Below are 27918 nucleotides of genomic sequence, written 5' to 3'. Positions count from 1 at the left end.
CAGGGAGAGACATGATTCCAACAGAAGAACAGATCAGTCCCCCAGGACTCATCCTTTTGAGCGACCAAGAAATAGCCAATCTATCAGATGCACAGTTCAAAACACTGGTGATCAGAAAGCTCACGGAATTGGTTGATTTTGGGTACAAATTAGATGAAAACATGCAGGTTACCATAAAAGATGTCCAGGAAGATACACGGAGGAGATCCAATAGTGAAGGGAAGGAAACTAGGTCTCAAAACAATACAGTGGACCAGAAGGAAGATAGAATCAACCAAGCAGGAAAGCATGATGAAATAAGAATTCAAAAAAACAAGGAAAAGCTTAAGAGCATCCAGGACATCTTTAAACATTCCAACATCCGAATTATAGGGGTACCAGAATGGGAAGGGGAAAAGCAACAAATTGAGCACGTATTTGAACAAATAATAAAGGAGAACTTCCCCAATCTGGCAAAGGAAATAGTCTTCCAAGAAATCCAGGAAGCTCAGAGAGCCCCAAAGAAGTTGGACCCAAGAAGAAACACACCAAGGCACATCATAATTACATTAGCCAAGGTAAAAACGAAGGAGAGAATCCTAGAAGCAGCAAGAGATAAGGGGACAGTAACCTACAAAGGAGTTCCCATCAGACTGTCAGCTGATTTCTCAAAAGAGACCTTAAAGGCAAGAAGGGGCTGGAAAGAAATATTCCAAGTCATGAAAGGCAAGGACCTACATCCCAGATTGCTCTATCCAGCAAAGCTCTCATTTAGAATGGAAGGCCAGATAAAGTGCTTCTCAGATAAGGTCAAGTTAAAGGAGTTCATTATCACCAAGCCCTTATTTTATGAAATGCTAAAGGGACTTATCTAAGAGAAGAAGATAAAGAAAAAACATGTATAGAAAAAGGACAGCAAACTCACAATTATTAACAACCACACCTAAAGCAAAACCAAAAGAAACTAAGCAAACAGCTTGAACAGGAACAGAACCACAGAAATGGAGGTCACATGGAGGGTTAGCAACAGGGGGTTGGGAGGAGGAGAGAGGGGGAAAAAGTATAGAGAATAAGTAGCATAGAATGTAGGTTGAAAATAGATAGGGGGAGGGCAAGAATAGTACAGGAAATGTAGAAGCTAAAGAACTCATAAGCATGACACATGGACATGAACTAAAGGGGGGGAATGTGGGTGGGAGAGGGTGTGCAGGGTGGAGGGGAGAGAAGGGGGGAAATGGGACAACTGTAATAGCATAATCAATAAAATATATTTTTAAAAAAGGGGAAATTGAAATGAATGAATGTCCAATTTTAAGTCAATGATATTTAAATAAAGCTAAAAGTGTTATTAAAAAATTAAAAAATAAAAATGTATTTTCTCAAAAAAAAAAAGAAGAATAGTTTAGTAGAATATAGTGGGCAAGGGCTTGGACTCAGCCACTTATTAGCTGTGTGGCCCTGTGCAAAATATTAAACCTCTGTAAGCCTTTGTATTCTCATTTATAAATTGGCAATTAATAACAGTCTTCATCTCATAGAGTTGTAAGGACTTAATAACAGAATTTGTTTAGAGTACTTGGCAGAATATTGGGCACAAAGTATATATATATTTTTTTCTTTAACTGCTGCCAATATCTCATCATTATTGTTACTGTTGTTATTTCCTGAAGAAATACTTTTCAATCAGGTGGATTCCCAAGTCTCAATAATACTTTTGCCCACTCCAAATAAGTTGCAAGCCAATTTATCATATAGGATTCAGCATTGATTGTCAGAAGAACTTTGCTCTACTTATTTTTATGCTTTCTTTTGATTAAGATATGGTTGCCCTTGTCTTCTCAGCCCCAATCTCAAATGCATTCCTGCACTTTCCTATAAAAATTCCCTTTCATTTATCTAAGAAATGAGCTGTGCTGCTTTTTGCCACTACCTGCTCTCTCAGACCTTGAGCAAAGATGGTTTTAAAGCCCAGGGTGCAATATCTAGAGCCTCAGCTACCTTGCCCATTTGTAAGGTAGCCTCCTGACCAACTCTCAGGTCCTAGCAGGAAGGAATGGGATGAGGTTAAAGTGAACGTGTGGCTTTCCTGTAGCAGAGTTTAGGGACTTGTTTTATGGGGCCATGAAAAACCAGACTGATGTCCACCCACAGTCATGGGTGTCATTCTATAACCAAAATTAGAAACTGTTAAGCATTCTACTCCCTGAGAGAAAGGACTGAATATCTTATCTTCAATAAACAATAAGAAACAAAGAATGAAATGTTATCCTTTCATTAAAGAACCACTCTAATCTCTTTATCCTGATTATCCTTGAGTTTTCTCTACTCTTTATCCCCTGTAAATCTTAAGTGTCTTGTTATTCCTCTGTCTTTAATTAGGTTTTCTGCTTTGTGGCCCCTTTAACTGGAGAAAAATTGTGAAGTAGAACTCAGAAATAATACAGTCCCTTCTGATTTTATTACTTAATTTCAATATTGAATCCCCAGAATGTACTTCCATTGACATATCCCTCTTTCAAAACAAAATATATATATTGTATCAATGCAGTATTTTTTTCCTCCTTTACCAAGTCCAAACTGACATTACTCCAAATACAAAATACCCTCATCAGAATAAGTTGAAGGGTTTCTAATGTAAGAATTTCTTAATGTAAGAATAATGAAAGAATAAAATGTTACTTCTGAGATAACTTTAGCTTTTGCAGACTAATTTTGAATTATGGTTATGTTTTAGTTGTGTTTTAATAAAGTAGATAATTTTGACGCAACCCACTCTTTCCTTTCATTCTTTTAACATTATGTAGAATCCTCAGGATCATACACTTGGCTGTCTGATGCTCTCAAGACAGCACACATTTTGATTTCATGTATTAAGATGCCAAACTTTTTTTGTTTCTCAGGAAATAAAATTATGAGTACTGCTAACCCATAGCTGATTTCTGGAATATGTTCAGTGATGTTTTACTGCAACTTATCCTATCATGTGAAGCATTTCAAGGCTCTCTGATCCTGTGGCCTCTTTGCATTGCTTGCTTGGCCTTGGCCAGTTGTGGGTTTTGGTGACATGGCAAGAACAGGACACATCAGGCTCGTTTACCATTTCCAACCAGGAAACTCCTCTGGAAGAGACCTGTGTTTGGAACATGGGGATGGCAATCCTTCCTGTGACCACTCTGCCTATTTCTCCTCCTCCCATGTCTATGTTCTTGCAGAATACTGTAAACAAATAGCAAATTTAATCTTCCCAAGTGCCATACATACCTTATCACTTATAAAGGAAGACTCAGTGCCCCCCCGATACCCAAGAATGTAGTTCCCTCCAGGCCCTTTCCTGAGCATGCAGTCCAGGTTCCATGCAGGCTGGCTGAAGACACCTCCACAGCCTCACCTCCCCCCTCACATCTCTTCAACCAGATAAATGCCCCATGTATCAGTCCTGCTGCCTCACAAACTCATCTACATGAATATTTTCTCTTTCCTTTTTAGGCAGTTTTTCTTGCGTGATAGCCTGCCTTTGCCTTTCAACATCTTGCAATTCTATTCATCACCCAAGGCCCAGCTCCGATGCCACCCTCTCCACAGACCCAGTCCTGATCCCCATGGTCAGAATTAACCACTCTTACTGTAGTAGAGACATAGGACTTTGTTTTCATAATGTATATAGCAATTATCAGGTTATTTCTTATACTGTAGTTTCTTATGTCCACATTTACGTTCCCTTGAGCCAAGCTTCCTGCTTGGGTCTTGCTTTTTTAAGTTTGTATATCTCCCATATCCTAGCAGTGTCTTTTATTCATTCTTCACCAAATACTCATTGGGTGCCCTGCAGTGAGCCAGGCCTTGTTCTACACACTGGGGATAAAACGGAAACAAAAACAAAACTCTCTGCTGTCACTTCATGAAAGAACAAAGTCTGTTAATAAAATAAATAGATAAAATATACCAAGTACTAGGTATCATGGAGAAAAATCTCCAGAACTCCCTGCAGGGTGGTGCAGGGAATTCTGGAGATGATGAAGGACGAAGATGATTTAAAGTGGGTTTTCAGGGAAGGCCTCACCAAGTAGGCAAAATTTTGGTGAAGATTTGTGGTGGTGAGAGAGGAATCATGTGCATTTCTGTGCTGTAGGCGTAAGCAAAGGGAGGGATCAGGAGTACCCAAGGTCCACATGGACACCAGAGAGGCCAGAGTCAGTGAAAGTGGGGGATGAAGTCAGAGAGGAGAGGGCACTCTGAGATAGGGACCTGGGAGATTACTCTTAGCAGGGAGTTGAGCTAAAGAATGCCATGATTTTATGTGTTATAAATGTCCTTCCTGGCCAACGTGGTGAGAAATGGCTAGGCTTAGGATCACTTTTGGATCAGGGTTTCCTGGCACATTGAATGTGGAGTATGTGAGAAATTGAGGTGTCTAAGGTGACTCTGAGGCTTTTGGCCTGAGAAACAGGGAGGATAAAGCTGCCATCAGTGAAGAAGTAGAGACTGCAGGTTTAGGGGAACAAGATCAAAAGGATATCAGTCTCCACTGACGTTTAAAGTTGCCCACATATTGTTAAATTAAAAATGTCACACTTATGCCCTGGCTGGTGTGGCTCAATGGATTGAGTGCCGGGCTGGGAACCAAAGGGTCACTGGTTCAATTCCCAGTCAGGGCACATGTCTGGGTTGCAGGCCAGATCCCCAGTAGGGGGGACATAAGAAGCAACCACACACTGATGTTTCTCTCCCTCTTTTCCTCCCTTCCCCTCTCTCTATAAATAAATAAATAAATAATCTTTTTTTTTAATGTCAACACTTATACATATGGGAGGAAAAGACTGGGAGGATATACATTTAACTGTTAACTGTTTAGGGTATGACATTAGTGGGGACATTGACTTTTCCACTTCCCAATTTTTAATTCCATATGTATACAATTCACAACTCCAAGTGACATGAGGGAAACAAAAATGCTTAAGACTGGACCTAGCCTCAATGTGTGTAAGAAGAAGGCTGCAGGCCTTGGCCAGGTAACTCAGTTGTTAGAGCATCATCCCACCTTAACACCAAGCTTGTGAGTTTGATCCCTCACATACAAGAATCAACCAATGAATGCATAAATAAGTCGAACAACAAATAGATGTCTTTTTCTCTCTCTCCCCCTCCCTCTCTATATCTCTAAAATCAATCAGTCAATCATTCAAAGAAGAAGACAGCAAATAGCAGATATGGTTATGATAGGGTGATTGTACCTAGTGAGTCTAGCCAAGTCCAAAGTCTAAGCTCTGCTTTGCAAGTTTCTTTCATCACTCACCTGAAGAAGCTCAAATGCTGAGGCCAACTCACACTAACAAATTCATAAGACATTTCTAAACCAAAATAGAAATGTATTCACAATGGAATTAAAATAACATTAATTGTTTTGCTTAGGAAAATTCTTTCTTGCAAATAACTTACTTCAGAAAACCATATTATAGGACTTCCAGCCAAGATGGTAGATACACTTTGTCTCTTCACACAACCAAAGGAAGGACAACAACAAATTTAAAAACAAAAAATAACTAGAACTGCCAGAAAATTGAACTGTATGGAAGTCCAACAACCAAGGAGTTAAAGAAGAAACATTCATCCAGACCAGTAGGAGAGGTGGAGATGGCCAGCCATGGTGGAGATGTCACACAGCAAGGCGGCAGCTGGAAGACCAGGGTGGGCAAGGCAGTGTTTGGTGGATGGGGCGGTTCCACATTTGCATGTGGATAAACCCAGAGGAACAACTGAGGAGCAAGACAGACTGCACAACCCAGGATTCCAGTGTAGGGATATTAAGCCTCAAAACATCTGGCTGTAAAACCTGTGGGGGTTAAGGAGACCCACAGAATCCTAGAATGTGCACAAACCCACCCACCCAGGAAATAGCACCAGAAGAGCCCAAGTTGCTTATGGTTAAGTGACTGGAAGCTGGCCAAGAGCCAAGCAAGCAGCAGTGTTCCCACTAGGACCCCTCTTCCACATACAGAGCAACAACACAGAAATGTGGGTTGCCTTGCCCTGATGAATACATAAATCTCTGACCCTTACAATGTAATAAGCGCCAAGACAAAAAAAAAATATGGCTCAAATGAATGAACAGATCAAAGCCTCACAAAAAAACAGCTAAGCAATGAAGAGATGGCCAACTTATCAGATGCAGAGTTGAAAACACTGGTAATTAAGAGGCTCACAGAAATGGTTGAGTATGGTTGCAAAATAGAGGAAAAAGTGAAGGCTATAAAAAGTGAAATAAAGGAAAATATACAGGGAACCAACAGTGAAGGGAAGGAAACCAGGACTCATCAATGATTTGAAGGAGAAGGAAAAAATAAATATTCATCCAGCACAGAATGAAGAAACAAGAATTCAGAAAAATGAGGAGAGGGTTAGGAACCTCCAGAACAATTGTAAATGTCCCAACATCTGAATCATAGGGGTGCCAAAAGGAGAAGAGGAAGAGCAAGAAATTGAAGACTTATTTGAAAAAATAATAATAGGAGAACTTCCTCAATCTGGCAAAGGAAATAGAGTTCCAAGAAGTCCAGTAAGCTCAGAGAGACCCCAAGAAGTTGGATCCTAGGAAGCACACACCAAGGCACATCATAATTACATTACTCAAGATTAAATATACAGAGAGAATCCTAAAAACAGCAAGAGAAAAGGAGAGAGTTACCTACAAAGGAGTTCCCATAAAACTATCAGCTGATTTCTCAAAAAAAACCTTACAGGCAAGAAGGTCAAGTTAAAGGAGTTCATCATCACCAAGCCTTTATTATATGAAATGTTAAAGGAACTTATCTAAGAAAAAGAAGATGATGAAAACTATGAACAGCAAAATGACAACAAATTCACAACTATCAATAATTGAACCTGAAACAAAAAAACAAAACAAACTAAGCAAACAACTAGAACAGGAACACAATCACCAAAATGGAGATCACACAGAGAGTAATCAGTGGGGGCAGAGGGAAGAAAATGGGGGAAAAGGAACAGGGAATAAGAGGCAAAATAGACAGGGGGAGGTTAAGAATAGTACAGGAAATGGAGAAGTCCAAGAACTTATACATGTAACCCATGGACATGAACTGAATGGGGGAGGGGAGGCGGGCAGTGCAAGGCAGAGGGGAATAAAGAAGAGAAAAAAATGGGACAACTGTAACAGCATAATCAATAAAATATATTTTTAAAAAGTAAAGAAAACCACGTTATAGGCCAAAAGTAATTTGGTAAATACAAGTTTAGAACAATAGGAGAGAGGATATTTCTATCAAGCAATATTAGTTTGGTGAACTGTTTATTCTTTACTGTTGAGATGTTTTTTTCCAGAAAACTGATAGCCCCGAAATTGAAGCAAATTTTTCCTTGCCCAGCACTATTCAGACACACTTAAGAATTCTAATGGTGTGTTAGCTGGTGTGGCTCAGTGTAATGAGTGCCACCTGCAAACCAAAGGGTTGCCGGTTTGATTCCAGTCAGGGCACATGCCTGGGTTGAGGACCAGGTCTGCCAGTCAGGGGTGTATACGAGGCAACCACACATCGATGTTTCTCTTCCTCTTTCTTTCTCCCTTCCCCTCTCTAAAAAATAAATAAATAAAATATTTTTAAAAACACTTTTAAAAAGAATTCTAATGGTTCAACTTCCTCAGTTTAAGAATCTGACCTTAATTCATACCAGGCAAGGAAAAATTTAAGATACTAGGGGGAGTGTAACTGATTTGAGACTTTGACTAATGTGATATAAATTTGTTATCTGCAGAAAGAGAACATATTATCTATTTTCTGATGAACTATTTCTAAGAGAGAGCCATTTCTCAGTTCATTCTTTGTAAAGGGAGGTATTTAGAGCTGTAAAAGGGGAATTATGGGTACCAGAGCTGGGAAGGGAAAAGGAACAAAGACAGGTGGCAAGTCCTGAAAGGTAGAAAGGTGCTAATTGTGCAGAAACCAGGTAGTTCAAGTCCACTGGAGAAGAGACTGTTAGTCTAAGTGTGGTAACAGGAATGAAAGGGAGGAACTTGGGAGACGGTATGTGTGTCATGGGAGACAATTCTCCCACATCCACCCTGCCCTCCCTCTCATCCTTGGGAACTGGGTGTCAGCGTTTGATCCATCTTCACAGGGAAGTAGAGATGGGCCATAGAAGGGAGCTGGCATCTGAGCTCTGAAAGGGACAGTTGGAAAAGCAGAGCCCTGAAGAGGTGACCTGGGGCCAAAACATGGTGAAAGACACTGGAGCCTTTGGGGAGCCACCTATAGGCCAACGGGGACCAGCTCACTAAACAGTTCAGAGTTCCAGTTTCTCACCAGTACCTTCTGAGACTTGTGAAACATGCGAAACCACTTAGCAGCACACTTGGAAGTTGTGCAGATGTATTACAGATCCGCATGCTCAATATTATTGGTTAACTAGAGCTACCTTTATTGACTTTCCTAATTTTGTTCTTAATTCTGCAGGCAACCCTTGTTTATACCCTGTAGCCTTCTAAGTGCTTAAAATGGACACCTAGTGACATCATCTGTGGGACTGAGGGACTGAGGAAGTTAGAGAAGGTTGAGAATTTACTAGGTCTGTCCCAGGTGGTTTTTTTGTGGTTTCTGTGGGAAATGAGAAATGCATTATATCACCTTTCACCAGGTGTGTGGAAGGCAGTTAACTACATTTACAAGTCCCTGGTTTTGGTGGTTTTCATTTCAGTAATGTAGTGGTTCTGAGTGTTCAGGGGCGTTCAGGTTCTCAGGTGTTGATTAGTTCTTCTGGCCCTGGGAAGAACACGGTAATATCCAATCTTCTTCAGCACCAGTCTGGACTCCACGAAGCAACCTCTGGTCTGATATATTTCACACACGCACATGTGTGTGTATGTGTCGTCCTTCCAAAGAAATCATCAGCATAATTTCTAAGATACTGAAGCATTTTTGTACAAGGTCATATCCTACTTCATGGCGAGAACATTAGAAGTCTAGCCTAGCTCTGACCAGTGTGGCACAGTTGGTTGTGTGTCATCAGGAAAAGTGAAAGGTTGCAGGTTCGATTCCCAGCCAGGGCACATGACTGGGTTGCATGTTCAGTCCCCAGTTGGGGTGCATACGAGAGGCTACCAATTGATGTTTCTGTCCCTCTCTTTCTTCCTCCCTTTCCTTCTCTCTAAAAACCAATAAATAAAGGTGTGTGTGTGTGTGTGTGTGTGTGTGTGTGTGTTAAAAAGCAGCCTACATTCTCTTTCAAGTTCCTCACTGAATTTCTAAACAGTCATCATTAAGCTGGAATAAATCCCCAGGTCTACTTTCTTTTTTGAGAACACAAATGGGTTGAGCACCAGGAATATTAAGACAGCTTTTTATGGTCAGTGCACAGACTACCTGCTTCCTGGCCTTCAGTTTTATTTTTCTCTACATCCTGGCCCAAGCCCTCTACCACAACCATGGTCTGCTAGATCTTCGGCCAGGCCAAAAATGATTCATGCCTGATCACCTCTTTGTATTTACTGGAGCCATAGGTACTCAAGCAGCACTTTATGTCTTACTCCTGGCATTGTTCAATCCAGATATCTGTTGGGACAGAAAGATAACCCCAAACCCTGGAAGAAACTGTGTCCCAATGATCAATACAAGTTCTACTCAGTGAATATAGATTATGCCAAAAGGAAGAAAGAAGGTCCAGACTTCTAAATGTAATGTTTCACTATAAAGCTGCTTAGAATAAAGATCTTCCAGAAGTCACCCACACAGTTTTCCACTTAACCAGGAAATATTTCTCCTCCCAATGTGTTGGGGTTTACACTGATTATTAATTATCTGAAACTTAAAAAAATAAGACAGCCATTCATAATAATAGGCTTCTAATTATTGAGTGCTTATCAAAGAGCCTTTTGTGTTACCTTCCTTAATCATCATGGAAGCCCCATAAGTAGGCACTATTATGGTCCCCATATTATAGATGAAAAAATTGAGGCTTGGAGAGGTTAAGCAATTTGTATAGCTTCATCCAGCAACTAAGTGGCAGAGCCTGGATATTAAACCAGAGACTCTGGATCCAGGACATGTGCTCATGGTTCCAGTTCTGTTTTGTGTTCCTACAATAATGAGAATGAAAAAAATTACCATTTTTGCCATCACCTGGTGTAGCATCGCCACTAAGCAGCTGCCAGTTTGTTGAATGAGGAGATCCAAGTTCAAGGTCTGATGTTTAATGGTCTTATGCATTAGCCTAGCATCCCTCTGCCTTAGTGCCCTACCACATAAGATTCTACCTGAATTTCCTTCTCAGATTCCCATTTCCTGAACTTACTGAATTTATCTGTCCCTTGGGGATTTCTTGTTTGCTCTGGTTGGTTTCATGTTTGGCTGTTTTCTCTTCATGGAACCATGCCTGTGGTGTTGGTAGCAGAGTCTAGCAAGAGACAGCCAGCACCATGATGAGTCATTGTGTGTTTTGGCACTGAGAGCTGGGACTGTAGGCCAAAAAAGGTTTTTGTGATGTGATTTCAAAGCTGTGGACAAGGGACTTCCAGGCACAAAGATTTCATTTTCAGTGAGCTTGTGGTCAGACTGCCTTGTGGCTTTTTTCTGTGTTTATTTTCTGCCTTAGGGACAAGAAAGCACATGAAATAATTGCTATAGCAAAGGATCTAAAAAAGATTCTTTAGAACTGCTGAATCAGGCATGTTGGGAGTAATCTTGTCATTGTCATCTACAAAATAAAATTAGTCATGCTACCTAACTTTTTTATACCTTCCAGGATGCTGGGTTTTTTTCCCCTGTGAGTATTCATTTGATTTCAAATCTATAAAATACAGGTAGCTCTTTAGTAAAAAGTTTTGTGTATATATTTGTAAAATCTTTGTAAAAATTATATGTAGAAGATTGGTCACTGCTAAGTGAGCAAATCATTTCCTGGCCTTAATTCTTCTGTGCACTTGGAAAAACCACCTTGTCACTTGGCACTCTTGGGTATCATATGACTCACCAGGGCAAGATTGTGTAAATTATTACCACCTATAGATACAGAGAACAAATTAATGGTTGCCAGATGGGAGGGGGTTTAAGTGGCTGGGTGAAAAAGATGAAGAGATTGAGACTTCCGGCCAAGACAGAGGCATAGGTAAATACACTTTGCCTCCTCAAACAGCCAAAAGAAGGACAACAACAAATTTAAAAGCAAAAAATAACCAGAACTGCCAGAAAATCAAGCTGTATGAAAGTCCAGCAATCATAGAGTTAAAGAAGAAACATTCATCCAGACTGGTAGGAGGAGCAGAGACTGGAAGCCAGGGTGGAGAGGATGTGCAGCAAGGTGGCAGCTGGAGGACCAGGTGGGCAAGGCAACCTCTCATGGATGGGGTGGCCCCATATCTGTGTGCAGATAAACCAGGAGGAACAACTGGGGAGTGAGACAGACTGTGTAACCCAGGGTTCCAGCTCAGGGAAATGAAACCTCAAAAACCTTTTGCTTTAAAAACCAGTGAGGGTTGGGGCGGCAGGAGAAACTCTCAGCTTCATAGGAGAGTTTATTGGAGAGACCTACAGGGTCCTGGAACATACACAAACCCACCCGTCTGGGAATCAGCACCAGAAAGGACCGATTTGCTTGTAGGTAGTGGAGGAAATGACTGAAAGCACACTGAGAGCCAAGCAAGTGGCATTGTTCCTTCTTGGGCCCCTTTCCCTCATATACTACAACAACAGCAACATGGGTTGCCCCACCCTGGAGAATAACTAAGGCTCCACCACTTACAACACAACAGGTACGCCAAGACAAAGAAATATGGTCCAAATGAAAGAAGAGATCAAAGCTCCAGAAAAACAACCAAGTGACAAAGATAGCCAATCTATCAGATGCAGAGTTGAAAACACTGGTAATCAGGATGCTCACAGAAATGGTTGAGGATGGTCTCAAAATAGAGGAAAAAGTGAAGGCTATGCGAGGTGGAATAAAGAAAAATATACAGGGAACCATCAGTGAAGAAAAGGAAACTGGGACTCATGTCAATGATTTGGAGCAGAAGGAAGAAATATACATTCAACCAGCACAGAATTAAGAAAAAAAAATTTTTTTAAATGAAAGGAGGCTTAGGAACCTCTAGGACAACTTTAAACATTCCTACATCTGAATTATATGGGTGCCAGAAGGAAAAGAGGAAGAGCGAGAAATTGAAAATTTATTTGAAAAAATAATAAAGGAGAACTTCCCCAATCTGGCAAAGAAAGTAGACTTCCAGGAAGTCCAGTAAGCTCAGAGAGTTCCCAAGAAGTTGGACCCAAGGAAGCACACACAGGGCACATCATAATTACATTACTCAAGATTAAAGATAAGGAGAGAAACTTAAAAGCAGCAAGAGAAAAGGAGACAGTTACCTGGCTACAAAGAAGTATTCAAAGTCATGAAAGACAAGGACCTACATCCAAGATGACGATATCCAGCAAAGCTCTCCTTTAGAATGGAAGGGCAGATAAAATGCTTCCCAGATAAGGTCAAGTTAAAGGAGTTCATTATCACCAAGCCTTTATTATATGAAATGTTAAGGGGACTTATCTAAGAAAAAGAAGAAGATCGAAACTATGAACAGCAAAATGACATCAAACTTACAAGTATCAACAACTGACCCTAAAAAAAAGCAAAAACCAAAACACACTAAGCAAACAACTAGAACAGGAACAGAATCACAAAAATGGAGATCACATGGAGGGTTATCAGTGAGGAGTGCAAGGGGAGAGAATGGGGGAAAAGATCAGGGAATAAGAAGCATAATTGGTAGGTACAAAATTGAGAGGGGGAAGTGAAGAATAGTACAGGAAATGGAGAAGCCAAAGAACTTACATGTATGACCCATGGACATGAACTAAGGCAGGGGTCAGGGGGAGTACTGGTAGGAGGGGTGGTGCAGGGAAGAAGGGAAAAAAGGGGAGAAAAAAATGGGACAATTGTAATAGCATAAACAATAAAGCATACTTTTAAAAAGATGAAAGGTGGATGACCCATGGACATGAACAAGGGTTGGGGGATGCCTGAGGCAGTGGGGGATGCTGGGTGGAGGAGGGCAAAGGGGGAAAATCAGGACGACTGTAATAGCATAATCAATAAAATACAATCTTTAAAAAAAAGATGAAAGGATTGAGAAGTACAAATTGGTATTTACAAAATAGCCATGGGGATGTAAAGTACAGCATAGGGAATATAGTCAGTAATATTGCCCTAACTAACGGTGTCAGGTGGGTACTAGACTTGGGGGGATCACTCCATAAGTTATATAAATGTCTAACCACTATGCTCTGTACCTAAAACTATTATAAAATAATATTGAATGTCAACTATAATTGAAATTTTTTTAGAAATTAATCTGTGTAACTCAAGTAGCCCATGGACAGAATAGCTTTGTCATTTTTATAGGAAATAATGTGAGGTACCAGATTAAGATTTTTGAGCTGCAGCTAACAGAGTATCTGAATCTATTAGCTAGAGTAATAGTTCAGCTGCTGTAGGAGAAACCCAATAATAGTATGGCTTAAAAATGGTTATTTTTTCCTCATGTAACAGTCCTCATATTAGTGGGGGAGGAGGGCCTGCTGAGCCAGGCCCTGCTCAGCATAGCTCCTTTCTTCTGATCATCGCCATCTCAGCCATACGAAATGAGTGAGAGGTGCATGTGCTAGGCCAGGCAATGACACACATCCACTCACATTCCTTTTGCTCACATTCCATTGGCAGGAACCTATGGCTACTTCACAGTGCAGCCGAGGCTGAGGAACCAAATGCCTCCCTATTATACTTCTAACACACTGGAAGGAGGAGAGAATGGATTTTCACAGTCTTGCTGCAGTCAGTCCTTCTGGGTGCCAAGAGTCACTGAATACCATATTTCCAACATGTAGAACACACTCACTTCATCCCAAGGGAGATAGACAAAAAAGCCCATGCAACAAATGCACCACCTGAAAGGCCATGGTCCCTGGGTAATGCCCAGGCCTTTCCATCAGGTTTGGATGTGGTTCCTAATGGTCTGGCAATATGTGAACTAAAAAGCAAATTATCTCTCTTTCTATCCTCATACGCACATTCCATGTACAATGATGGGACAGGCAGTAGGAAACCATATTTAAAACTCCCATTCAAAAAGGAAGAGAAAGAAATGCACACAGCAGCCCCTAACCCATAGGAATGCTGGGATCCTGGAAGAATGGGAAGGCCACCTGCCCTGGCAGAGAAAGAGGTTCCCTGGTTAGCCCCTGGTTCTGCTCTTTAGGAGCACCCTCTTGTTCATGCATCTGTGTGTCCCTTGGATCTGCCCTTGGGAATGGTGGTTCTTCCTGTTCAGTTTCCTCTTTAGTTAAATGGGACAAATTTGGAAATCTGAGAGACAGCAGTCAGAAGGTTTTATTGGCTTGGCTTTACTAAGTATACAATTCCCTCAGAAACTCAGCTGGCTTCAGATCTATTAACTTCCAAGCAGGTCACATGCTAACAGTCTCTCCCCAAATTCTTTCCAAGACACAGATCTTGAGACTGCTTTTTTCCTTGGCTTCTGCGCTGTCCATACTCCTCCCTCTCAATGTAATGCGGCTGTATTGAGGCCTCTGAAACCAAGACTTTGGAGGGAAGGTAACATGCTTTTTCTCATCACTAATCCTGTGCTATCTGAGGTGTAGAAGCCATTGGCTTGTCCACCCCTCCAAGGCTCCAAATTTCTAAACTCTTCCTCTTCTTTTGCAACTCTCTGCACCCCTCAGTCTGTTCTGTCCTAATCTGGGCTAGTTGCTTTTTTAAAACACCTTGATCAACAGCAAAGAACAGCCAATTCATACTAATATACAGGCTCTTTTTGATCATATTCATATCATATTCATAAAATTAACAAGCTCAATAAGAATGTAGTCTTCCAAGTCACACCTATCAGGTGACTATTTTGGGGTTTTTGTTTGTTCATTTTAAAGAATCAAGAGACTTGGCACAAACCAGATCTTTCTAAGATAATATTTTTTGTGTTTATTATTTTTTAATTGTGCTAAAATATTATAACATAAACTTTACCATTTTCATTATTTTAAGTGTGTATGTAATTCTCACATTGTTGTGCAGCCATCATGGCCAGCCATCTCCAGAACTCTCTTCATCTTGCAAAACTGAAACTCCGTACCCATTAAATAATAACTCCATATTTCTCCACCTCCTGGGCCCTGGCAACCACCATTCTATTTTCTTTTTCTGTAAATTTGGCTTCTCTAAGTACCCCATATGAATGGAACCATTCAGTATTTGTTCTTTATGACTGGCCTACTTCATTTATCATAATGTCCTCAAAGATGTCTTGTTGTGTCACGTATCAGAATTTCCTTCCTTTTTAAGGCTGAATAATATTCCATGTATGTATAGACTACATTTCGTTTATCCATTCATCCATCAGTGGATACTTGGGTTGTTCTACCTTTTGGCTATTGTGAAAAATGCTGCTCTGAGTCTCTGCTGTCAATTTTTATGGGTACATAGCCAGAAATAGAATTACTGGATCATAAGGGAATTCTGTGTTAAATTTTTTCAGGAAACATCATACTTTTTTCCACAGCAACTGCACCATTTTGCATTCCCAGCCACAGAGCACAAGGGTTTCAATTTCTCTACATCGTCACCAGCACTTGTTATTTTCTGGATTTATTGTTTTTGTTTTTGATAATAGACATCCTCATGGGTATGATGTGGTACTTGTTTTTGATTATGTGTTTATGTATTTTTATTATAGTGAAATATATATCATAAAATTGGCTATTTTAACCTTTTTAAATGTACAATCCACTGCCATTAATTATATTAATGATGTTGTGAAATCATTACCACTATATTTCTAACTTGTTCATTCCATTGGTAAAGTTTTTAAAGTAAATTTTAGATATTGTGACAGTGAGCCCTAAGTACTTCAGTATTCATCTTTGGAAAATAGAGACCTTTTCCTATATAAGACACAATACTATTATTATATGAGCCTTCATTCACATTCCACTGGAGAGGACTTACTCACAGAGCCACATTTACCTGAAAGGGAGGCTGCTAATTATAGATAGTTGAGTAGCCACTTGCTCAGCTATAATGGAAGAAGAGAGAATGGATTTTGGTGCTATACTAACCTACAGTAATAAAGCAGCAAAGACTTAATTGATTCGCCTTTTAAGAAGTTTGGGGGCTCATGATATTGGACATTTGGGTATAACTCCTCAGTTTTGTTATCAAGGAGTCACTTCTTTCCTTCTGCATTGCCATCCTCAGTATGTTGGCTTTGGGTTTGTGTGTTTGCTGTATCATGGTTATGTTTTCACAACAGCATCCCAAGTTGAAAAGGAGGAGAGTGGGAAGAAAAGAAGTTTTCCATTATGAGGGATGTAAACTCTTCCCTTGCTACTCAGTAGACTTCCCCTTGCATCTTATTGGCGAGGCACAAAGGAGTCTTGAAAGATACTCAGCAAAGGAAAATGAGGTAGCTACAATTGGTTTAGACTAGCCATGACATACCCTTTGGCTAAACACATTGCTGTCCTGAATAAAACTAGATTCTGTTAGCTAAGAAGAAGAAAAATGACTGTTGGATTGGCAATTAGAGCTGCCACATATGGAGAATATTTTTAAATATTATTGAAGATATAAGCATCTTGGCATAGAAACTCTAAGAAGATAACATCAAACCGAAGTACTAGTAGAAGGGATTTTCCTCTGAGATTACTCCATGAATGGTATAAGGGCAGTGTATTCCATCTATTTCTAAGAAAAAGAATCCTTTATTCCACTAGCTTGAAAGTATCCCTGTAAGTCACCTGCCAGTAGAATGAAGGTGATTGATTTTAGAAATCAGAAAAGCACTGGGGAAAAACAGTTACCATTGGTTCTACTTAGAAATAATCATATTCTTTTGGTCCTGGCTGGTGTGGCTCAGTAGATTGAGTCCTGGCCTACAAACTGAAGGGTTGCTGGTTCAATTCCCAGGTAGGACACATGCCTGGGTTGCTGCCTGGGTTCCCAGTTGAGGGCGTGCGAGAGTTAACCGATCGATGTATCTCTTGCACATCAATGTTTCTTTCCCTCTCTCCCTTCCCCTCTCTCTAAAGGTAAATAAATAAAATATTTTTAAAAATATAATCATATTCTTTTGGTATGGTAATATTTTACAGAAATCCTTCATTAATTAATATACTGTAACTTGCCAGTGCTCATGAAAATTATTTTGGGGCAAAGTTGGTCTCATAGGTTACATAATATTATTTATATCTGTCTGGTCAGAGAAGATCATATAGTCTTAGGGTGACACCAGGCCACTCAAACTATCAGCTTTCCCAAATTTAGGGATCAATGAAAGCAGCATGTTAACCATCAGCATAATGATTTGGTTGCATTGCAGATCTCTCCATGTTGATTTATACCTGAGAGCCTATAAACATGTTAGAACAAAACAAAACAAACAGTCCTTGTGATTACCACTTACAATTGTAAATGAATTATGAAATAATACAAACCCTTCATATTTGCTCATGACACATATGGAAAATAACAAGATTACCAGAAGGTTAAAAAGAAATCAAGGATGCTGTTGGTCCACAGACACTGTGACAATCATAATCATTAGTGGGTGATCTTGAATCTTTCCTGTTCTATTCCATCTGGCCCTGAAAAAATAAAAAAATACTGTGGCAGAGAGCTCATTTTCTGATAAATTACAAAATGAACAAAAGATAACTAAAGACTCCAAATATCACTTACAGTTGAATATAGTTAACATTTATTGAAAAGCAATCAAATGCTAGGCACTATCAGCATTTTAAATATATTTTACTCTCCTAAAAATCCAATGAGGTAGGTAGCATTATTATTTCCACTTTACTGATGAAGGAACTGAGGCACAGAGAGGACCTAATCAAGGTCACATAACTAGTAACTGGCAGAGCTGGTGTTCCAAGCCCTGGTAACCTTGGCTCCAGAGTCCCTGAATGATTGCTGCCTCTCACCATTAATTACACTAAGGAGTACAAACTCCTTCTAGTTCCTACCAAGCAAATGCTTTCCAGCCCCATAAAATATCTTAGCTTTTGTGACATTTCACAGTCATTATTATAAGTGGTTTCTCACTAATAAAGTTTTAAAAGCTGTAAAAGAAGGTGACCAATGGACTTTGCTTTTCCATTTGTAAATTGGAGGAGTTTTACCATGGCCTGATAGAAAAGAAAGTTTGTCTTTAGGGATTATCATCGACAACAGTATGCTATATTCTTTGACTTCAGCAGCTTCATTAGCTTATGTTGTAAGAACCATCTGTTTGGAATTCGATGATAAAATTCTGAATAATTGTATGACCTCAATTTTATCACAGCCCCCTTTTCAAGTCAGTTAAAGTAATTGGAGTTGTAGGTGCTGAGCTAATGTGGGCTAATAGTAATACTTTGTTTGCTTCCATGAGACTGTAAATTTTCAAGTGGCCAGGTATTCTCTTGGGCATTTGCAGCTAGAAGACTTCCAGAGGAACTAATTATCAACAGTGGGGCCACCACAAAACCTTCAATACAGTTCTTTTTGTCTCTGAGGAAGAATGAGAGCCTCAGAGATGCAGGTCAGAAGGGGAACAGGGAGCAGACTGGGATTTTCAGCCTCTTACTCCGTGTCGAAGAGTTCCCACTATTTGATCTTACACCTACCACAGATTTGAATGAAAGAAAGTGAAAATCACTCAAACTTTGATATTTATTGGAAGAAAAGAACACACAGTAGGAGTGTACAAAGAGTTAGCTGTATTGCCACTCTGGAAGTATTTGACCATCTGTATATCATTTGGATAAATGATACCATCTGAAGGAGAGTCTTCCAAACCGCAAATGCCAGAATCCTTTCCAGAAGGTTTATCCAGCTCTGGCTCTTTTCCTCCTTTTGTCAGAAAGTCATTAGGTGACATTGTTCCAGATATAATTTACCATTTGAGATGTGGGAACAATTATCCTGCATATTTTACTGTGAGATGTTATTGGGAGATTAACATCAATGGAATAATATTAGAATAAAAAAGAAATATAACTCAGAATGTAAGGATCAAACTATCTTAGAAGTGTGGAGTATTTCTTTGTTCTCCCCTTCTTTTCTTAAAAAGGCAAGGAAAGATGTTCTCTGCTCACTGGGAGGTACCATGCTGGTGTAGCTTAAGGAAACAGTAGAATTTGTCCTTGCTAAGAAATGTAAGTAGAGTTTGGGTGACACTTTCTAATGTGACTGGAAGCAATGGACCCATTTATTTTAATGGTATCTGGAAGGATGGAAGAGAGAAAACCATCTCCCAGTTTTAATTTTTAATTCTCAGAAAATACTGAGGCAGTGGAGAGTGTTAGTTTAGTAAATTAACTTATTCTTTGCAGTACTTCCAGTCAAATGTCTCAACTTGTCAAGCCAGAAAACTCAGAGAGTCATAACACCAATCGAATTCAAAGTTCATCTGGTACCTCCAGGAACCCTCTTCCAGGACACAGTAGAAAGCACATCAGTGTTTCTCTCCTGAGGGTTCTTTGCTCACATTGTAAGACAAGTGTGGGCAAAAGAAGGATAGATTATTTTGGACAAGAAAAGTATATGTAACAGTCCTGGCCAGGTTGCTCAGTTGATTGGCGCATCGCCCCATATACCAAAAGGTTGCGGGTTCAATTCTTGGTTAGGGTACATACCTAGGTTGTAGGTTCAACCCCCAGTCCAGGCATGTACCGGAGGCAACCTATTGATGTTTCTCTCTCGCATCAGTGCTCCTCTCTCTTTCTCTCCCTTCCCCTCTCTCTAGAATCAATAAGTGTATTCTTGGGTGAGTATTAACAAAAAAATTATATATTTTCCTGGCTAGTGTAGCTCAGTGGATTGAGCGTGGGCTGCGAACTAAAGTGTTGCAGGTTTGATTCCCAGCCAGGGTACATGCCTGGGTTGCGGGCCATAACCCCCAGCAACCATACACTGATGTTTCTCTCTCTCTCTCTCTATCTCCCTCTCTTCCCTCTCTAAAAATAAATAAATAAAATCTTTTTAAAAATTATATATTTTATATATGTATATGAATATATACATATATACAGAGTGCCCTTCTTTGGTTAATACAGTCCCTCCAGGGAGGAAGAAAGAAGTAAAAAGACCAAGATATGTCAGGTGGGGCATTGGTAGGTTAACATACCAGAAACTTGACCTGAAAGAACTTTTTATTTTGATCTTCTGGTCTTCATTACAACTCAGAGGTGGGTGGGGAGATGAAGTAAGTACAGGAGCTCTCCCCATCTACACACACATGCATGCACCCATACCCCCCTCATTGTTCTGTTCTTAGGCTCATAATGGTCGGATACCAAAAGAACCTGTCATGCTAGGATATAGTGTGACTAAGGTATATGTTATTCATTATAAGAGTATTCCTTTACTGCTAGAGAAGACTGACAGAGTGTCACATATTTCCTTATCCTTGTCAAAATCATTTCTAAATTTTCTAGGGTCTAACCCAATTCAATAAGACAACAGAGACATATAGTTTAAAAAGAAATAACTAGATCACAAATTTAAATGTAAAATATAATACTATAACTTTTAGAAAATATATAGGAGAAAATCTCCAAGATCAAGGACTAGGCAAAGAGTTCTTAGGCTTGCCATCAAAAAACACAGTTCGTAAAAAGAAAACGATCAGTTGGACCTTATCAAAATTAAAAATCATTTGCTCTGCAGAAGACCTTGTTAAGTACTAAGACCATTCTATGGGGAAAAGATAGTCTTTTAAAGAAATGGTTCTGGATATTACATGCAAACAAAGTTACCTTGCACTATCTATAAAAAATAACTCAAAATGGATCAAAAACCTAAATGGGAGGAACTAAAACTATAAGACATTTAGGATAAAATATAGAGGGTAAGTCTCATGATGGTGGATTTGGCAATGATTTATTTTGGCTAGAACACAAAAGCATGTGGAACAACAACAACAACAACAACAACAACAACAAAAAGACAAATTGGACTTCATCAAAATTTAAAACTTTTGTGCACCAAAGGACACTATCAGCAGAGTGAAAAGACAGTTCACCTAACAGAAGAAAATTTATGTCATATATATCATAATGGATTTATATCCAGAATATATAACTACAGAACTATAACTCAACAACAACAACAAAAACAATTTTAAAATGTGCAAAATGCATGAGTAGACATTTCTCCAAAGATATGAAAATGGCCAATAAACACAAATGCAAATCAAACCCACAATGAGATACCACTTTATACCCATTAGGATAAAAAAAAAAGCTATTTAAAAAACAACAAAACAGAAAACAGCAAGTGTTTGTGAGGATGTGGAGAAATTGGGATCCTTGTGCATTGCTGGTGGGCACATAAGATGCTGCAGCTGCCGTCATGGTTCCTTAAAACATTAAACATAAAATCACCTATGACCACCAAGTACTGACAAGTGCACTCCTGGGTATAGACCCAAGAGAATTGAAAGCAGGAACTTGAATTGATATTTGTACACCTATTAGTGTACAGGTGTTTGTGGGAGCATAAGTTTTTATTTCTCTGGAATAAATGCCCAAGATTGCAATTGTTGGGTAGTATGATAACTGCACCCATAGTTTTTAAAGAATCAATCAAGCTGTTTTCCTGAATACCCTACACCATTTTACATTCCTACCAGCAAGGTAGGATTGATTCAATGTCTTCACATCTTTATCACTGTTGGTGATATCACTATTTGGTGTTATCACTAAATAATTGGTGTTAATTGGTGATAATTTGTGTTTTCACTATTTGCTATGCTAGCAATTCTGGGAGGTATGTAGTGATACCTCATAGTGGGTTTTTTAAATATATTATCTTTATTATTATATTTTTTCCATCACCATTTAGTCCCCTTATACCCCTGTCCCCCAGCAATCACCACTCTGTTGTCCATGTCCATGAGACCTTTTTCTTTTTGCTCAATCCCTCCACCCCCTAAAACCTACACCCATAGCTGTCATCCTGCTCTCTACCTATGAGTCTTTCTCTGTTTTACTTGTTAGTTCAGTTTGTTCATTAGATTCCACATATGAGTGAAATCATATGGTATTTGTCTTTCTCTGACTGGCTTCTTTCACTTAGCATAATGTTCTCCAGGTCCATCCATGCTCTCCCAAAGGGTAAAATTTTCTTTTTTTATGGCTGAGTAGAATTCCATTGTGTGGATGTCCCACAGTTGTTTTACCCACTCATCTATTGATGGGCACTTGGGCTGCTTCCATATCTTAGCAATTGTAAATAATGCTGCAATGAACATAGGGGCACTTATGTTCTTTCGAATTAGTGTTTTGGGTTCTTTCTGATATAGTCCCAGAAGTGGGATTGCTGGGTCAAAAGGCAAATTCATTTCTAAATTTTTAAGGTCTCTCCATACTGCTTTCCACAGTGGCTGCACCAGCCTGCATTCCCATCAGCAATGCAAAAGTATTTCCCTTTTTCCACATCCTCACCAGCACTTGTTATTTTTTGATTTATTGATAATGGCCATTCTGACAGGTGTGAGATGATATCTTGTTGTGGTTTTTATTTGCATTTCTCTGATGATTACTGACATTGAGCATCTTTTCATATGTCTCTTGGCCATCTATATGTCCTCTTTGGAGAAATGTCTATGCAGGTCCTTTGCCTATTTTTTTAATTGGGTTGTTTGTGTTTTTGTCACTGAGTTTTGTTCTTTATAAATTTTGGATATTAACCCTTTATCAGATGTTTCAGCAAATATGTTCTCCCAATCTGTGGGTTGTCTTTTTATTTTGTTGATGATTTTCTTTGCTGTGCAAAAACTTTTTAGTTTGATGAAGTGCCATTTGTTTATTTTTGTTGTTGTTGTTGTTTCCCTTGCTGGGGAGATATATCCGATAATCATTGTAATTTTAATTAGTATTTCCCTGCTGGCTAGTGATGTCAAATATCTTTTCATGTGCTTATGTGCCATCTGTATATCCTCTTCTGTGAAATGTCTGAACACATCTTATACCCATTTTCAGATGGATTTTTTATGGTTGAGAATAAAAAACAGTTTGAGAGTGCTTCATATATCCTACATACTAGTAGTCCTTTATTGGACATGCAGTTTGCAAATACTTCTCTAAGTCTGTAGCTTATTTCTTCATTCTCTTAACAGGGTCTTTTTTAAGCAAAACCTTATGTATGTATGCATGTATGTATGTTTATTGTGAGTTAAAATATACATAGCAAAATTCTTATCATTTTAAGTATATAATTCAGTGACATTAAATACCTTCATACAACCATCACCACTATCCATTTCCAGAACTTTTCATCATTCCAAACTACAACTATATTCATTAAATAGTAACTCTCCATCCCCTCCTCCCTCCAGCCCCTGGCAACAGCCATTTGTCTCTATGAATTTGACTACACTAGGTACCTTTCATAAGTGGAAGCATATAGTATGTCTTTTTATGTCTGGCTTATTTCACTCAGCATATCCACAAGGTTCATCCATCATGTAGCATGTGTCAGAATTTCATTCCTTTTTAAGGCTGAATAATATTTCATTGTATATGTACACCACATTTTATTTATACACCTTTTGGCTACCATGAATAATGCCATGAAAATAGATGTGCACAAAATTTTAAAAATTGTGTGCTTAATTTTATTTTTTAATTTCAGTTCTCAATTCTAGTTTACATTAAATATTATTTTGTATTAGTTTCAGGTGTACAACATAGTGATCAGACAGTCATATACCATACCTTACAAAGTGTCTTCCAGATACTCCTAGTACCCAGCTGGCACCATGCATTGTTATTAAATATCACTGAGTATACTCCCTATGCTGTACTTTACAACTCCATGACATAGCATCTTTATTTGCAATAGCCAGAAACTTGAAACAACCCAGGTATGCTATAATCAGTGAATAAACAAATTGGGTGCTCCATGCCATGGAATCTACCAAAGATTAAAAGTGCCAAACTATTGATGAACATAAACCTTAGATGAATCTCCAGGACTTTCTCAGATGAAGGCTCAATGAAAACAAAGTCAATCCCAAAGGTCACATGCTCTATGGTTGCATTTGTATAACATTCTTGAATGATAAAATTATAGAAGTGAAGAAAGGATCAGTGGCTGCCAGAGATTAGAAAGGAGGGTTTGGGGAGGGAAGTAGTGTAGTTATAAAAGACCAACACAAGGGATCTTGGGCTCCCCTTGTAGGAACATGTGTATGTTCTAACCTTGACTGTGCCGGTGACCATACAAATCTACACATGTGGTGAATTGTATAAAACCAAACACACACACACAGAAAGGAGTGCATGTAAAACTGGTGCAATCTGAATGAAGTCAAACAATTGTATCAATGTCAGTATCCTGGCAGTTGATATTGTACTATGATTGTGTACAGATGATACTATTGGGGAGACAGAGTGAAGGATATATAGGATCTCTCTGTACAATTTCTCACATGTGAATTTGCAATTATTTCCAAAATAAAAGGGGGGTATAACCAATGTAAAAATCCTAAAGAATCACCCAAGTAGGAAGCTATAATATTAATACAACTATTCATAGACTTATACTTTCCACCTCTCAGGGAATCCCTTTTAGTTAAAAAAAAATGCAATTTCAACTATCATTAGACAAAGGATATAGTATGATTTTCCCAGAACTTAGAGATGAGGTTGCTGTATGAGAATTAAACTAATAAAAATAAAATAATTAAGGAGAGTAGCTATTAGCCACCTTAAATACTACAGAACAAAATGAAAAAAGCAATGCATGGTGAAAGATAACCAAAGAGTAGACTTTGAGGAAGCTGGGCCTCCAATATGTGTGTATGGTTATGGTATTGATTTGTTTTTTGGAAAACCATCTGAAGAAAGAACTGTTATTATTACAGTCAGGAAGGGTGTCTGCATGCTTCTAGAAAAACAAGAGCCCAAAGAAGAAGCAAGCGTTCAGGTGTCCCGAGCCCTGCTTTGCAGGAAGAGTACTTTATCCTAACATTTATCTTGGCAGTTAGAGTTGGCAGAGCTGCCACTTACGGAACATGTGTGATGTGTGGTGTTACCTGCTTTGTCATTAATCCTCAGCACAACCCTATGAAATAGAAGTTATCTCCCTCATTAAACTAAGGTTTAAGAGATGACATAACTTGGTAGAGATCAGACAGCTAGTGAATGGCAGAGCTGGGTTTGAGTCCTGTTGGTTGCCATACCATTTCCATTTAACCATATTGCCTTTCTTTAAAGGAAATTAGCATATAAAGCTATTGTAGCTATTGTAGCTTGATGCCATAGTCTCAGAATTAGCTTGTTAACTCTCTCCACTCTACTTTCCTGCCTCCAAATTTTGATTTTCTGTATAGATGTTCCTAAAAGGAGAACCAATGTTCAAGAGTATTTGTCCACTTGGCAGTTGTGTTTCTCAGTGTACATAAATAAGTTGGCATTATGATTTATTTGCCAATCTATTTTTAAAATGATTAACAGGCATGAACCCTTCTGGTGCTGATAATTCTGGGCAAATTGAAGCATCCTGCTACTTACAAGGTACCATCACCCTGTGAGGCCTCAGTCTTTGATGTCCTCTCCCTGCCTTCAAATTCCACAATCTTCATGTAGCAAGACAGGAAAATGGTGTTACAGATTTAAGTAACTGGCTCAGGCCCATGGAGTCAGTTATTGGCAAAACTAAGGCTGAGGACTTGGTGTCCTAACTCTTACTTCAGTGTAACTATTTCAGCTGTACTCATCCTGTCCAAGCAGCCTGTTTCAGGGACAGATCTAGAATAATTTATTTACATGCTCAGTCAACATCCCTACTTTCTGTACTCCCTCTGCAACTTAGAAAACTGAGGGAATTATGTTTGTTAGCATAATTGATAGCCTTACTATGAGCCCACAATTTTCTGGACACAAATAAATAAATAGACACCAACTAACCAAATTCTGTATGCTTAGAATATTCATCATTCTTCTACACTATATAAATAGAACAATAATGTACCACTGGTTCGTACACTAGCTTTTATATATGGCATAAACTGTCCCATAAAAAATAGTTATATTCATTAGAGCTCACCTCTGTATTTCTACCACCCACTATAGTGCTTGGCACAAGTGGATGTCAATACTTGTCAATTGGATTGGATTGGATTGGTTTGGATTGGATTGGATTGGATTAAATTGATTGCAAGCATTTCTAATGTCTTTCAATAAATTCTGTCATTAATTTAACACTCCTACCCAGATAGGTGTTTAGACTACAGCACAATCATTCAAGGACACATTTTAGGTCCAGGTGTGTGTCCCGTTGCCTGGAAGATCTACCTACTCAGGTAGGTCAGTTTGGGGAACCAAGACCTCCCTGACACCTTAGGCTACTATGCTAAATGGAGGGACCATGTTCTCTGTCTGTTCTCAATACTTGGATGGTCCAAAGAATGTCAGTATTAGGAAAGTAAATATCAGGGAGATGCTCAGAAATGTGACAGTGTTGGTTCAAACTCAGTAAATAACTTTCTTCAGTTAATTATAAAACCCAAAGCAACAAGTAGCAGTTTCTCCCAGAGGTGCCATTTAACCCCATATCCTTCTGCTTGTTTGATCCCCTGTGGAAGTCACTTAGGGTACCTTATTTTCTTGGAACTGGTGTTTTTTGCCTTAAAGATTGTTGGCATCCAGTGTCTCAAATAGATTTTGTCTGATGGTTTTGAGCAAGGAAGTAAAGTGATAGTTATTTCTTTCTGTTCTATATCAATAATTTTTCACAGATATTCTGAAGCTCCTGTTTTCTACTTTATTTTGGTGGAGAATTTCATTTATATATTTTTGCTTTAAAATATAACATCCAAAATGCCTGGCATCTGTTTTTTCCCATTGTGTTTGTAGGAGCTAATTTAAAGTTACACACAACACGTTTTTCCAGAGTGTTCATTTTAGAGTTTTCTGAGATAGTTATTCAAAACACGTCATGAGAAAAATTCAGATTTGCAAAGCATTTGCCAATTCCTCTTGTGTTGCTAATTTATTTAGTACCCATTTGTTTCTAACATTCTTGCTAGCTAAGCTGCAGACATAGGTACATACTGGATCCATGGATTCAAAAGCCCATAAATGTTAAAGCATTAAAAGTTGGACTTTGCCTTCAGGGCCTAGTCCTAACCTCCTCCTCTAAAACCTCCTCTTCCGAGTCCTAACCCAAACCCTTTTGTACTTTCTTAAATGCTTCAAAGTTTGTATGAGGATGAATGTTGTTATGAGAAGTATCCATCAGTTCTTAACTAAGACTCTGAAATATTTGAGCTAATGCTAGATAACAATCATCCATGTTCCCTGTTCAAGCATTTCCCACATGTATAGGTGGCCATATGATACTGATTTGAACCATGGTTTCATAAAATGCATTCTTTTCCCGTTAAACTTCCTGTCTTGAAAGAGTAAAGGTAAGTTTTTGTGTCAGTTATGAATACCTGTTCATTGTATTTCAGTATAACAGGTATGGATGGGAAGAAATGCAGCGTATGGATGTTTTTACCTCTTGTGTTTACTTTGTTTACTTCAGCTGGATTGTGGATAGTGTGAGTATTCTCTTATTTAATTACTAAGGTCTGAGGTTGCAATGTCTTGGGTTGGCCAAAAAGTCTGTGTAGTTTTTTCTGTAAAATAAAAAAACACATTTTTCATTTTCTCCAATAACTTTATTGATTTGGATATTTTGAGTATGTTGGCTATCTCCTATGTGGTATAACGTTAGTTGTTCTCAGTTAATGTCTCCATTTGATCGCTATCAACTTCAACTGGTCTACCTGACCATGGAGCATCATCCAGAGAGAAATTTCTAGCATAAAACTTCACAAACCACTTTTGACATGTTCCATCAGTCACAGCACCTTCTCCATACACTGCACAAATCTTT

At 38.9% G+C, this 27918-nt stretch overlaps 2 protein-coding genes and 1 pseudogene across 8 annotated transcripts in view; 2 read left to right on the top strand and 1 right to left on the bottom strand.

Moving 5' to 3' along the window:
• Positions 1 to 27918, top strand: part of TMEM150C (transmembrane protein 150C) — a 101777-nt gene that overhangs the window by 54454 nt on the left and 19405 nt on the right. For all 7 annotated transcript variants that reach the window (XM_045820175.1, XM_045820173.1, XM_045820169.1 and 4 more), the window contains one exon: positions 27491 to 27580. In XM_045820175.1, the coding sequence (XP_045676131.1) occupies positions 27501 to 27580 (80 nt within the window). In that variant the 5' untranslated portion in view covers positions 27491 to 27500. The remainder of the gene's footprint in view (positions 1 to 27490; positions 27581 to 27918) is intronic.
• Positions 9413 to 9659, top strand: LOC123806811 (annotated as a pseudogene).
• The window catches only part of ENOPH1 (enolase-phosphatase 1), a 74024-nt gene continuing 63543 nt past the window's right edge, over positions 17438 to 27918 (bottom strand). Inside the window, exon 7 of the mRNA XM_045820166.1 lies at positions 17438 to 17630. Within this exon, the coding sequence (XP_045676122.1) occupies positions 17587 to 17630 (44 nt within the window). The 3' untranslated portion in view covers positions 17438 to 17586. The remainder of the gene's footprint in view (positions 17631 to 27918) is intronic.

This window comes from Phyllostomus hastatus, unplaced genomic scaffold (assembly GCF_019186645.2).
Source record: "Phyllostomus hastatus isolate PE091 unplaced genomic scaffold, TTU_PhHast_1.1 phas_scaffold_39, whole genome shotgun sequence".
NCBI lineage: Eukaryota > Metazoa > Chordata > Mammalia > Chiroptera > Phyllostomidae > Phyllostomus > Phyllostomus hastatus.
This window is presented reverse-complemented; position numbering and strand designations above follow the sequence as displayed.